Source organism: Mytilus galloprovincialis, chromosome 3 (genome assembly GCF_965363235.1).
Source record: "Mytilus galloprovincialis chromosome 3, xbMytGall1.hap1.1, whole genome shotgun sequence".
In the NCBI taxonomy this organism is placed as follows: domain Eukaryota; kingdom Metazoa; phylum Mollusca; class Bivalvia; order Mytilida; family Mytilidae; genus Mytilus; species Mytilus galloprovincialis.
The window spans coordinates 29,667,732-29,682,648 of NC_134840.1; the positions used below are offsets into that span (position 1 = coordinate 29,667,732).

General features: G+C 33.5%; 1 protein-coding gene across 2 annotated transcripts; it reads left to right on the forward strand.

Moving 5' to 3' along the window:
- The first annotated feature begins 2,948 nt into the window (after positions 1 to 2,948).
- Positions 2,949 to 13,593, forward strand: LOC143067652 (thrombospondin-2-like). Of its 2 annotated transcripts, none has more exons than XM_076241080.1 (6): positions 2,949 to 3,213; positions 9,942 to 9,994; positions 10,447 to 10,635; positions 11,558 to 11,728; positions 12,109 to 12,273; positions 13,216 to 13,593. In XM_076241080.1, the coding sequence occupies exons 2-6, from the start codon at positions 9,946 to 9,948 to the stop codon at positions 13,275 to 13,277; spliced, it is 636 nt and encodes a 211-aa protein (XP_076097195.1). In that variant the 5' UTR covers positions 2,949 to 3,213; positions 9,942 to 9,945; the 3' UTR covers positions 13,278 to 13,593. The 2 variants fall into 2 exon arrangements, with proteins under 2 accessions (XP_076097195.1, XP_076097197.1); XM_076241082.1 differs by having other exon boundaries at positions 3,070 to 3,201.
- The last annotated feature ends 1,324 nt before the right edge of the window (positions 13,594 to 14,917 follow it).

Genomic DNA, 14,917 nt, shown 5'->3' on the forward strand with positions numbered 1-14,917 from the left:
CGGCCCTCCCCCTTTTTTCCAAAATCCGTTTTTTTTTCTAAACACAGCTCTCAAACTACATCTATGGTATAGGCCTGTATATCGTTGACCGCTGAGGGTAGTAAACTTGGAAATGATCGAAATAAGGAAATACAAGTTATTTTTTGTATATTGAATAAGTTGTGTTTGCACTGATGCCATATAGCTGGCCCTGCAACGTACTATTTCAGATTCAGATTCAGATAATATTTCTAAAAATACGGAGGCAGAAAAATGCGAAAATAATATAAAGAAAAGAACGGAATTAGGGGGATTCAAACGGGATTGCACATCGTAATTTGTTTACGGATATGTTGTTTACCGAGCCCGCAAATTAAGATAGTATTACGGTCGGGGTAAACTTATCATGCGATCGAGGCTTTATAAACCTATTCTAAAGAGTAACACATTTAACACTTAAATTAGATCTCTGAATATTGTTTTTATTGGTATTAATATTGATTTTGTAAACAATAAATTAAGATCAAACTAAATATAATTCTTTATACATCACTATGCACATTCATGGCTTTACAAACTGTTATCACTTGTATCTTGGCATTACGCAATGTTTTCGCGGCTCGGACTGTTTATGACATATTTACACTAAATTCATTGGATGTTTACTGATTGATGTTTAAGTCTTGGATGCGTGATTTTTTTATTAGTTGTTATTGTCTTTGAACCAGCTGTCAGTAACTGCGAGTACTCAAAGATCTTGCTGTACTTAGTGTCTTTTTGTGGGGATCATGTAAGCACCCTCCGCGTGTTTTTGTTAGAAGTATTTCTGCTTTTACCCATCTAATGAGTTAAGCCATTTTCAACTTATTTTTATAGTGTGTGTTTCCTGTTGTACTGTACTGCTACATCAATGTCCCAGGTTAGGAGAGGGTTGGTACCTTCGAAGAAGTTTAACCGCCACATTCTGTATGTGCCTGTCTAAAGTCAGGAATCTGTAATTCAGTGGTATTTGTTGTTTTAAGCTGTACATCACATTTGTTTTTTCGTTTATTATTTTGTACATAAATCCGGGCGTTGGTTTTCTCGTTTGAATTGTTTTTCATTTGTCATTTCAGGGCATTGTAAAGCTGACTACCTATGCAGTCTGGGATATACTCGTTGTTGAAGACCGTGCGGTGACCTATAGTGTTAATGTCTGTGTCATTTGGGTGTTTTGTTTAGAGTTGTCGCATTGGCAATTATTCCACATCTTCTTAAATTATTTCTATATCAATATATACCGAAATATAAGCAAATATGTACCTGTTTTGATAAATCCTCAACTCCCTAAAGCTTGCATATGTAGTTTCAAAATCTTCAACTCGGTTAACTGGGGAGAGGTATTAGAAATGTCTGCTTCTGCTTGCTGGAAATATATTACTAGTATAGTTCAGTTCAATTCATGCAATATATTGTTTGCAGGGGCGTAGCTAGGTATCTAATCAACTCTAGGCACAAATCGGCAGGGGGTCTTGGGGCCGCTCAAGGCCCCCAGCAGGTCCAGGGCAAAGCCCTGTTAAGGGGTTCAGGGGGGGGGGTGGGGGGGGCTTCACCCCCGACGGAAAACGGTTTTCAGCATTTTAGTTGCATAATTTTGTGTACAAAAATATATTTACTGGTTTTTATCATGATAATATTCATGAAGAAAAGTTCGAAGAATTATGAATAATTTTACATTAACACCTGAATTAACGTAGTAGTGTACAATCAAAAATCTAGCCAGCCTGAGAACTTGTTATCACTTCTAGCTATTTCGTGTAGAATAGCAATAAAGTTGCTTCTTTCCTCTACATGACCTCTTATTGGTATGTTTTGTCGTTCACATAGAAGTATGACTTCGAAAATTTTCATTAAACCATATCTGTTATCAGCAGCGACCTTGTTGGGACAGACTTTCATGATACCTAGCCAGGGATAGCAGATTCTTCCAATCGGTTATCGCCGAAGATGAGAACGATTTCTCCTTAGCATGCATCTACACTTGTAAATAGGAAACAATATGCACAGAAAACGGAGTCTGTGGATATCAAGTACCGCATCCAGTGGAAATCTTTGAGCCAAGTTGCTTGGAATCTTCTGCTCTTCTTTCCAAATAAACCGAAACGTACAAGTTTCGAAAATAACAGATGTGTTTGCATCCAAAGACAGTGCGAAGTATATATTTTCGTTGGCAAACATCGCTTAACTAGAAAACTCACAGCGTCATGCATTGCCAAAGTCCCCATACCAAAGAAAACAAATAATCGCCGTTGAAAATCGCTCAAAATCGAAAGGGAGCGCATTAGAGTGGTAACAAATGTTATTTGTAAGTTTTATTTTGATAAATATATAATTGGTCTAATCAAACTACTTTACGATTTTAAGTGTGGACGGACTGACGGACAGATATCATAGTGACGGTCGGAGAGACGGACATAGTGATAACTTGATGGCACCCGCGCTGAATGTAAGTAAGGTCTTAACTTTGGTCCTAACAAATTTAAAAAAAAATCTATTTCTCTCGACTTGAAAACTGCCACCCTGCATAAAACATAACCAACGCCCCGCATGTTGAGTTTTATGCGGGGAAATTAAAAACGACACATGAACACCAAAGCAATACAATGATTGTATAATTGAAACTCAACCAGATGGATACAATATTAGCTGAATATTTCACGCATTTTAAGGGGTAGACACATTAATCAAATAACAAATTATACCGGCAAAGTAAACCACTTTTGATGATCTACAGATAACTTCCAACTCTGCATAAACTGGATATGATGGGTAGTGGTAGACAGTCTACCTTGCAATAAGCCGCTTATGACTCATTCTCCGGGAGTTTTTGCAAGGTACTTTAGACCTATTTATTTTTTTGTATAAACCTCTCGAACATTGCCTTTAAATTCAGTTCAAGATAACGTATTATAATTTAAACTGTGTATGGTATCCATGATCAATGGGGCATGGAAATTTAACGATATCTCAGAACACCTCGTCGATATTGTACACTAAACAACACACTAATTTTATCATATGTACTCGTTCCAAGTTCATTCGCTGTATATAAATGACACGAATAATAGGATGAAACATGATGTAATTACGTACAAATTGTTGTGAAATTATCGCCTCATTTTTCGAAACACCGATATGAATAACACATTGTGTTGGGTGTAAATGGAAATAATTCTTCACCAGGTAGGATATTAGGTAAGTTAATTGTGTGCTCAAGGAAGTTTATATTGTGTAAGAATGTTTATTTGTAGGTGACTTTAACGTTTAACACAGGACAATTTGTAAATTATATACAAGCAGTGTTGTACTTGATTTATGTTAAACATGTTAGGAATAAAACATTCTGATACGATTAATACGACTTACAAAATCACAAAAAATCATTTCCTAATTAAATGTTACTGTTTGCGTGGCTTCTATGGAAAGTTCATGTCAATTGCTACAAGTTCGAGCATTTGGCACTTTATTTGTTAAACAAGAGGTCATTGACCAGTATGTTATACTACTATACTAGTATATATAATAATGATTTGATATGACCATAGATGTAATGGGTATTACATCTATGATATGACATATACTAGTATATATTCTTCTATCCTAATGTAATAGTTTATGGATAACAGAACAAAACATTATATCTTTTTGATATGATTTAAAACGTAGAGCATTTATATTAACGGAGAATTGAAGTAGAAAATTAAAAACTTGAACATGACTATAGGAACTTTATAAAAGAAAGTGTGCCTGCATGTCAACAGTTCGTATGATTTGATTATTAAACTTTGGCTTTACATCACGTGGAACTGGATATCATAACATAAGTTATAAAACCAACACCTAAAGCATACGTATAAATTTGGTTTCATTATAACTTAACACGTAGGCATACTTAAAAACAACCCCTTCAGAACTTCTGTTAACATATCAGCAGCCTTTATTTATCTTGTAATAAGTTAACATAATCCCCAGTATACATGAAATATTTGTCACTGGACAACAAGCAACTCACATTCAAATCAATCAATCGTCTTGAAACCAGTTGTAATACAACTTTATTTTAATCCCATGCGCGTGTGTATGTGATAATCTTATATTGAAAAAAAAATAGGATTCAAAATTAAAGACGATTATTTTCACGAACTTTAAGTAAGATCAAATGCATTGTTCGATAAATGAGGTATAACCTTGATACATTGCTTTCATCATGATCATGTTTAATAAAACTACTTGAGATTACTGAAAATCTATAGTAAAATAACATACTTTTCTAAAGTACAATTTCAAGTTACTGTATGGAATTATAGTGTACCACAAGTTCAGCAGTTACCAATCTGATCTAAAAATTATCAATATTTTAGATATAATTCGACGTTCATTCGACGATGTTCGTTGACTCTAGATATTTCAAGTTTACGTTAATAACTTATGTACAATACATTTAAAGGTTGAATGACTATACCCCAAAAAAAATGATAGTATATTTCATTTTGTGTGGTATCCTCTTTATTATCTGCTTATTATCAGTAGAAGATCCAACACTATATATGAAAGGTATATTAACATTCAAAGAATAATATAGCATAATAAAATGGAATAGTTGTGCAATATTTCAGTAAGGCCACACCAATTAAATTCCTTGTTCGACGGACCCGCCCGCACCTATTTTTTTCAAAACAGATTTTTTTAATTTTTTTTATATTCCCGCTTCCCGCATCCCGCATCCGTAAATGAAATCATGTCCATTTCCCGCACCGTTTTTTGTAAATATTATAAAAAGATATAAACATTTGTCTTTAGATCAAAGTCTTTTAAACCTGTATATAACGATTTTAAACCTATTAACACCCCACCACACTGTACATATCTGTGAAACCAATTAATCCCAAGGTGGAGCGTCCGAAATATCACATCGGAAATACCCATACAGAACAAAACATAGGTTTCTTTCCCCCTTACTTTATTCCCTATCACAAAATGTTCGTTGTTAGAATAAAATACAAGGAACTTCTGAAAGAGTTGCCTTCAACTGCAATTATATCATGTATATTGTATGCTGGCGAAACAAAACTATCCATAGCCGCAGTATGTTTATGCACCTGTCCTGATTGATTCAGGGACCTGTCGTTCAGCAGGTGTCTTTTGTTGATGTGGTGCATTGGTATTTTCCCGTTTGGATATATATATATCGTTGGTTTTCCTGTTTGAATTGTGTACACTAATGATTATGGGGTCCATTATAGCTTGCTGTTTGGTATTGATCAAAGCCCTGTGTAAAAGGCCGTACTTTGACCTGTGTTTGTTATTATCAGGTTGGGAACAATACCCCCCTTTTCAGACAAGGGGTCATTTTACTGTTGTAGAAAAGATAATAGAAATACCAAAGATTTGTAAAGTGCTACTGTACAAAACCTTTGATAACTTAGAATTTTTTACTCAAAAAAATATACAACATATTTTTAACAACTATTCTAAAAGAGGGGTCAACTTATTTTGAATAATATTTAACTTAAAGTAAATGTGTTAACATGGTTAAAGTCCAGAAATATTACAAAATTCTTGGACCATTTAATACCAGATGAATATATAGTTCTTTGGGAAAGTAAGAGCCCTTTTGTACTAAAAAGGTTTTTTTTACAAAAAAATATATTAAAGTTATAATGACCCCTCATTAAAAGGGATATTTATAACATTAAGGGGTTGTTCCCAACCTGATTATGAATTGGATGGAGAATTGTCTCATTGTCAGTCACACATACAAAGACCAGATTTAATTATTCAATTATTTCTTGGTAAACAGGGAAAAAAATACTTCATAAATTAAAGAAATGTCAAAGTACAAGTGATAAATCAATTTTTAATACTGTCAAATCCTACTATTTTATGTTTACAAAAAAAAATTATAATCGCTCGCCTTTACTTTTCAAGCTTCGCCTCAAAAATTTGCAAATTAAATATTTTTTTATTAAAATTTTCAAATCGCTCGCTCGCCCCAATTTTTGGAGTCCAAAAATCCGTAGAACAAGAAATTAAATTGGTATGGCCTAACCATTCAGTTAAACATTTCTTTTTGCACAATGTAAATCTGGGATTAATACATTACCTATCAGCCCAGTATAGATGAATCATAGTTTTCACTTGGTCGTTGAGATGAAACAACACAAAAATGTGACAGGAAGTTGAATTTTATACTTCATTTGATTGAGATTACGTTATTATAGTGCTTGTTGACAATTGTAAGATCTGATGGAGGCTCTCTCAAAGGGGTTATTTTGTTTTTGTTTTTTGTAATATGGATTTGTTGGATCATTGAAAACTGTGTTATAGCATAGAGAATACGCCTTTTTGTCCTTTTATAAGAAATCAAGTTTAAAAGAGTCAACGGTAAAGAAATGCCATATTTCGAATTTTCCGCCCTGTTGTTTGATTTACAATGAGAGCCAACATGCAGAGCCAACATGTCCCGATTATTTTGCTAATTGTTCTATCACTGATAAAATAAAATAAAACGAAATAAAATAAAATAATGTATTTATACAAAATTTAGATATAAAATTTAAATATTGGATTGTTACTAAACATAAAAGCCTTTTTCAACTCATTTTTATAGTTCGTTCTTATGTTGTAATGTTACACCACTGTCCCAGGTTAGGGGATGGTTGGGACCCCGCGAACATGTTTAAATCCGCCACATTATGAATGTATGTGTCTGTCCAAGTCAGCAGCCTGTTATTCAGTGGTTGTCGTTTGTTAGTGTGTTCAATATTTGTACACAAATTAGGCCGTTAGTTTTTCGTTTGAATTGTTCTACATTTGTCATTTCGGGGCCTTTTATAGCTGACTATGCGGTATGGGCTTTGCTCATTGTTGAAGGCCGAGCGGTGATCTATAGTTGTTAATTTCTGTGTCATTTTCGCTCTTGTGGAGAGTTATCGCATTGGCAATTATACCACATCTTCACATGCCAAATATAAAAATATGCCGTCAAAATGCAAAGTTAAAAACATGATGTAGAAAAATTATCTGCTTTTGGTGGTCCTTTTTATTGTGTTGACAGTTTCGAATTATAAACTCTTTTACGCTACGCTTCCACACCATTTATAATTAAATGGTCATTAAGGATGGTAAATTTGAATGCAAATATATTTGCTGTAACTCATTAACAGCGTATTTTCTTCTTTTCTAAAGGGAATTGTAAATATGCTAGATATACTTCCTGGAGGTGTGATGAGATGATTAAAGCCATTACTTTTCTTCTTGGCAACATGTATGTAAGTTTCGGCAACAAAGATTATTGACAGATTCTAGCTATCCCATGGACTCCAATTGTGTGCCTTCAATGAGGGGGTCTTCAATAGCAGACTTGTTCATGTACTGTTATGAATCGCAGTGTATGGCCAAACACAGTAAAGACGCGTGTACATTTAAATTTTAATGATATAAAATCAACAACGCTAACCATGCATTATCTTGATATTTTTCGTTAAATAATTAAGAATTCAAATTCTCTAAATATACTTCCAAGATTACCCAAAGAAATTTACCTTAAATTTATTAAATTCTTGCATAGATATAAAGATTTGGTTTGAATTTTGTTGTTCCTGAGCGTAGAAAACATATTTCAAACGGGCTAGCACGTTGATGGCTGTACAATCTGCCATTACTTGTACCTTGTCATTGCACAAGGTCATGTTTTCTTCTCACTGTTAATGACATCTTTACACTAAATCCATTGAATGTTTGATGTGTGCTGATTGATATTTAGGTCTCAGATGCATGACGTTTTTCATTAGTTGTAATTGGCTTTTGAACTAGCTGTACTTTGTGTCATTTTGTTGTGGGGATATACAAGTACCCTGCAACCTACACTCTGCGTTCATATTAATTGTATTTCTTTTTGACTTTCAACTGACTCTTTTAGTTTGTTCTTTTGGTGTACCTTTACACCACTGTCCCAGGTTATGGGGACGGTTGGTCTCCCGCTATCATGTTTAGCACCGCCACATTTTGTATGTGAGTGTTCATTGTCAACTAGTGATCTTATTTATCATTTGAAAATTAAAAAAAATAATACTGATATCATCTTGGCATAAAGGCGGCGTTTTACGTTTCCGCAAATTGGCATTACTTTTCCGGGAAAAAAAGATGACGTTTCCGCAAATAAATATCTTACTTTTCCTGAAAAAATAAATGATTACTTTTCCGCAAATAATTAAGGAATACCTATTGATCGAAAGCAAAGCTATAATAAAAAATAAATATGTACTAAGTTAAAGGTCATCATAACATGTAAGTAAAATTCATCATTAAAATGTAGGAAAACGTATGTTCAAAAGTCAGCGCTAATCAGATATATCTTGATATGAGTTCATAAGTCAATTCTGGCAGAATATTTGTAGTCATCACGTCGTACAAAGTCCACAGTAGCACATTCACCGTTTACAAGTTTTGCATTTTGTTCAAAAAGGAATTCCATCTTCTCCTTTTCATATTTCCGAACGGGTGCTTTTACAGTTAGAGTTCTTATCTTTATGTAAGATGTTGTCTGCAGTTTCAATAACACATCGACAAAGACAAATATGTTAGGATGGCTATATCGTAAAACTGCTTGTTCAGGTAGGCACGAAAAGACTCGGCACCATTCGTTGTTCTCTTTTCCTCGGGTTCAGGAGGTGATGCCCAAATGGTTGGTGGAAATCTCGAATTACCATCTATATAAAATTCCAATACATAATCGGCAGACTTCATGCATTTATCCATAGTCAGATGGAGCGTCGGCTATTAAAATACAATTGTATTAGAGACATATAATACAATTGTATTATCATATACTTAGACTAAATAATATATGATTTTTACTGTATGATAACATTAAATTAACGTAAACTCCATATTTAACGAATTGGTGCTTAGCGGGCTGATATGAAAAGTATATCACATGCTTCGATTGTTATCACATGCCTTTCCGTATCGTTATCACATGGCATTCCGGTGATACTCGGTAAATTCCGGAAAATACACCTCAATGCTACGTTTTCAGTGAAAAACATTACAAAGTAGTGTACAAAACAATTATTTGAATACTGGAAAGTAAATCGTGTAAAAAAATCAAATTAAATTAAAAAAAAATATATTAAATGAATGCTTTTTTTAAGTTTTTCTGAAACATAAATTAGAAAGTTACTTTAAAAAAGTTGACTTTTCCAAACAATGTTCATTATGTACATTGTTGAATTATTATTTTTTTTTTGGACGATTTTTTTTCTCTGTTGAGGCATATGGTAAAAAGATTTCATATCTAATGTACTAAATTTGGGGTCCGACATTCGTGAACTTTTCACTCTTTGAACTTCTATTTGGGAACACGTAACAGGATCAATATATGAATCTCTTATTTTTCTCCATTGTTGAAGCATATGATAAAAAGATCATAACATGTCATTTTTCATATCGTATGTATTATCAGCCCTCGGTCAACATCAGCCCTCGAGCCATGCGGCTCTTGTGCTGATATTGAACCTTTGGCTGATAATACATGCGATATGAAAGATACCATGTAATAATCTGATATTATATGTCGTTGATTCAACAAAGCATTCTTCAATCATGTCAGTTAGCAAGTAAGCCAAACCAAAAATTTCTCAATGATCCTTATCCGAGCCAACTAGTTATATCTAGTAAATTGTAGATATAAGATCAGAACATTTTCTTTATTAAAAAGATAAAATGAATAATTTATCTAATATTTATTCAAATATTTTTAATTTACCAAGTAAATTTTCGGAAAAGTAATAAATACAAATTGCGGAAACGTATACTTTAAATTTGCGGAAACGTAGTATTTGGACTTTGAAAAATTAGCGGAAATGCAATACGCCCCATAAAGGCTGTGAAAAATCCTAAATAATCTGTTTATTTTGCAGAGAAATGAGATTATTTCACAGCGGAACAGTAACCTTGTTAGTGTTATGCATTAGTAAGTATGTTTTTGAACTTCTACCTGCAATGTATTATAATATTATCGCAGCTGAAATGCCGATTGGCGCATAGCAAAGAACCACTATCAATGTGACATTCGATCTTCGGGCGAGTATGTTATATTGTTTTATGTCTTTTATCTGCTTTGGTTTTTGATCGCCTTATTGGTTTCTGAACGCTTTTTTCGTAGTTAAAATATCAAACTGAAAATGTAAACTTAATAATATGAGATTTAACTCGTTGTTCCATGGTAAATATACATGTTCTGTATACTGTTTTTTTAGAATAAGTATCTTAAAAGAGAACGAAAAGATACCAGAGGGACATTCAAACGCATAGATTAAAAATAAACTGACAACGCCATGGTTAAAAAAGAAAAAGACAGAGAAAAACATAAAGAACACAAGACACGACATAGATAATTAAAAAGCTTCTTTGTATTATTTAAAGTTGTTCCTGCGACAGTTGATGGTAATGTGTCATCTGCTTGGGGAGAATGGGATAGTTGGTCGGCGTGTTCTGTGACTTGCGGCTATGGTTCCATAACAAAAACAGGATACTGGTTTAATGAAGAAGGTGTGAAGACGAACGAAACATTTGTCCAACATTCAGGCTGCTATCTCAATATAAAGTGTCCAGGTATACGTTTGTAGTTTTCATGATAAATCAAAACTGAGAATGTAGCTCTGTGGTTTAGGAAAAGGGGAAGGAGTTATTGGAGAGGCGTATTTGTTGTCACTATTTATAAATGCCTCCGGGTGCCGGATTTTCTCGCTGCACAGAAGACCCTTTGGTGGCCCTGGAATGATTTCTGCCCTTTTGTCAGGTTGTTGATCTCTTTAACACATTCCCTGTTTCCGTGCTCAATTCCATATATAGGTAGTTTTTTTTATACGAAAACTACAAACTCGATTTATTCATCATAATAAACTCCTCTGCAGTACTCAAAGTAGCAATTCTTTTACTTTCAGAACACTAAAAAATAATAAACAGTACAGTGCCACATGTTGTTTAGCATATAGCATTTTTGTGAGCTCCCAATATAATGTTTTTTTGCTGCACCTGGTTTTTTTTAATTCGTGTTTGACTTTGTTTTATTCGTATTAAGCCACATAGTATAGCCTAACATACATTTTTTTCTTTAAAGTTAAAATACAAATACTGTGAAATTAGTAGAAACATGTACAAATGCTATAGGCTTACTAAATTTGTATAAATCAGTATTTAATCCCTTTTGAAGAAGTGTAATTGCACTGAGATATTACGAAACGTAAAGCATGGCAATAGAGATGACTTCTTGTTATGTACGTGAAAAACGAATATACTAATATGGCCACGCCAACTCCATTGATAATTTGAGATTCCTTGATCAACGAATGCCGTCACTGATGCCATTCATTCATGAGTATTGAAAACCACCTAATAAATCGGTAACATATACTTATTTGGCGAATATGTTGATTAAAAATAAACATAACAGATGCCTCTGCGACTTTCTTTTTTTTTAAGAATACTCACTATGTATTCATGAGATTTTTCTATTTGTTTGTTACCTTTTCAGTTGACGGAAACTGGACTATGTGGTCGCCATATTCTGCGTGTTCTAAGCCATGTGGACAAGGCATAAGGACTAGAACAAGATACTGTACCAATCCCAGACCACTTAATGGAGGCAATGAGTGTATGGGTGGTGGTTCGGATCAGACAAACTGCAAGCTTGATGACTGTCCACGTAATTATATTACAATAATATTAATCATAACTTACATTATAAGCATAGATATGTTCAGTTTTGTACATTTGATAAAACCGAAGACGAATCACCAGACATTTATCAAAACATCAGGTTGAAATGTGTGCAAGTGTCGATACAAATGCGTTAAACTATGGTTAAACATGCTTTATTTGTCGAGTGCTGAATGTGATGATTCCATTTTTATAGCTGTTTGGTACTATACATTAAGACTTGTATATATATTATTTCTCTATAATAATTGTAAAACCGTGCGAAATAATAGATTTGTGATGTGATATATATTAAGTACATTACTTTTGTTTAGCTGAAACTGCATGCAACAAGAAATTAAGTAAAACAAAATATTTTCATTGTAGCTATACCTCCAAATTTCGATATTGAAACCTGCAAGCAACCAGGAAAACTGTGGTGTAAAAGTAAACGAATGTGTGTTGAAGCGTCTCAGCGGTGTGATCGGAAAGTACAATGTCATGATGGAAGTGATGAAAGTCTGTGTTACAAATACGGAAATAGTGCTAGAGGTATGTATTGTACTGACTTAAAGAAATGATAAAGAAGGTGTTGCATATGTAAATTCGAGTCACAGACATGTGTTAAATATATATACATATGGTAGTTTAAGGCTTATTGGTTTACGAGGAGGTTTAACAGATATGCAAACACTATTATAATTATGGAAATGTTACAAATTAATTTAGCATACACATATAAAGGCCTGTAGAAATGAATTATGGAACATTAAAAAGGGTTACTACTGTAAAAGAAGGATTACAAGAAGGTAATACGAGAGGGATAATGGATGACAGTATCGCTATAACGATAGTGATGTATCCAACATAAGTTGTAAACGGTATGAATATAATCTTGTATGTGTTCTTTTATACCACGACAGTAATGGGGAAGAAGATACAAGGTAAATTTATATCGTAAGTCAAGAAAATGAGATAACAGCTAGAACGGACAGTCAGACAACATCATGGCCTGTCACGTAGAGTTAAGACGGACAGACATCATAGCCTGTCACGTAGAATTGAGACGGGCAGACAACATCATGGCCTGTCACGTAGTATTAGGACGGAAAAACAACATCATGGCCTGTAACGTAGAATTAAGACGGGCAGACATCATAGCCTGTCACGTAGTATTAGGACGGACAGTCAACATCGTGGTCTGTCACGTAGAATTATTACGGAAAGACAACATCATGGCCTGTTATGTAGAATTAAGACGGGCAGACATCATAGCCTGTCACGTAGAATTTGGACGGAAAAACAGCATCATGGCTTATAACCTTACGACAAACAGATAATATCAATGCCTATAGAGTTAGGACGAACAAACAACAGACAACATCAAGGTCGATAGAATTAAGATTTTACACATTTGTGACATACATATTTTTGATCAGTTTGTTTTCCTTTTTTCTATGAGATTGTGATTAAATTTCATTTGTATATTTTCAGGTATAAATTTGCCTCTAACAAGTTTGACCGTATTGATCATCCTGTATTTTAATCTTACCTGAACTCCAGCAGTAGAGAGTCTTAGAATATTCCAGCCAAAGAATTGCATAATTCCCGAAGCTTGTACATTTGCTATGGAAATTCATTATATTATCATTTTTTTCCAAACATTTAAACATGAAAGGAACTATTGATGAGTGAAATATAGCGGTATATAGTTTGTTTGTCTGTTTCATTTTATATAACATTTATGAATTCAACGAAATCAAATTAAGACAGTTTATTGAAGTTAAGTGTAAAACAAAATATAATAGTTTGTCATGTTATCATTGTAACGTAAGGGATTGAAATGAAAGTTCATACACCAAAATAAGTGTACCAAGAATGCAATCCACGCTTAACTGCCGAATTAGGTCCTAGTTTTTTTGTTTACTATTCTGAAACCTATTTTGTGTCTGTTTGCCTTTTTATAGCAGCGATTTTACAAAATGAAAATCCTAATCACCTACTAATTACACGTGTGGAAATGAATAAATGCTTAAAAGGAAAACATCACATAAGGATTTTAGATGTCCATGTTCATTTTTGTTTAGTCATCACAAATTTTCCTGCAATTTATTCATATTGGAAAGTTTGCCGAAACCATTGCTTAACATATTTGCCGTTTATAACATGCTTGCTTGCCAAAGTTTAATGCAGATAGCAATCTATAGTATCATTAGAATTTTCCTTTTCTTTTCTTTCCATTTTTTCTTAACTCAGATAGGTCAAGAAAGGTGGTGAATGCTTTTATATTGAAACCCATATTTTATGAAGACCATAAAAAAGAGAGGATACAACCAAGGGGCATTACGAGTTTTTGTTTTTATGATAATGTATGTAATGTTTATAAAGTCAACATGTTTATAAAGTCAACATGCAGTGTTCTAGCACCGACATGGAAGATTCCGAAAAAAAAGCTCTAAATCGCATAGACCTAGATATTCAAATCATAAATAACTTCAATACAGACTTAACAAAATCTGCCACCACACCAAGTAAATGCGCAAGTGAACGGTCATCAATATTAAAACTCTGTTATCAGTTTTGAAATGAGTTGTGTATTTACATTGTTCACTCTATCACCGCATATATATATAGCTCCTCCAGTTTGGCACAGAACAGTACCAGTGGCGATTATTTTTTGGGGTTTAGACATGTCTAGGAGACTGCATGATATACCATATTTAATTTATAAACCATTTCGAAGGGTTAATTGTTTTCGAGTTATGTATTCCCATTGAATCTGAATCTCTATTTCCTAGAATCTCTATACTGTCATTCCATATTGTTATTATCATTGTATCTGAAGGTTGTTTGAAAGTGCTACGTGCGCTAGTTTTATATACGTCTTGTAGTTTATTACGTTGTATATGTTTCTTTATTGAAGTGCATGATTTATATTTGTTTGTATTTATATTCCGCTTCATATTTTTTACCATTTAAATTATGTCATTTTTACTAGTACTTGTGCTTGATTGTATTTTTATTTCACATATATTCCACATTGAGTTTACCATGTAACATTGGGTCATTCAAAACAAATCTTTGAAAAGAATAAAATATGATAAAATATTGAATAAAACCTGTTAAGGGTCCATAATACCAGACCTTGATTACAAAAAGAGTGTACAGATGGGATCTGTTTAACCATTAGGATATT

Coding starts and splice junctions, on each gene's coding strand:
- LOC143067652 (XM_076241080.1), top strand. CDS start 9,946: ATGAGATTATTTCACAGCGGAACAGTAACCTTGTTAGTGTTATGCATT. Junction 10,636..11,557: donor TCTCAATATAAAGTGTCCAG/GTATACGTTTGT, acceptor TTACCTTTTCAG/TTGACGGAAACTGGACTATG. Junction 11,729..12,108: donor CAAGCTTGATGACTGTCCAC/GTAATTATATTA, acceptor TTTTCATTGTAG/CTATACCTCCAAATTTCGAT.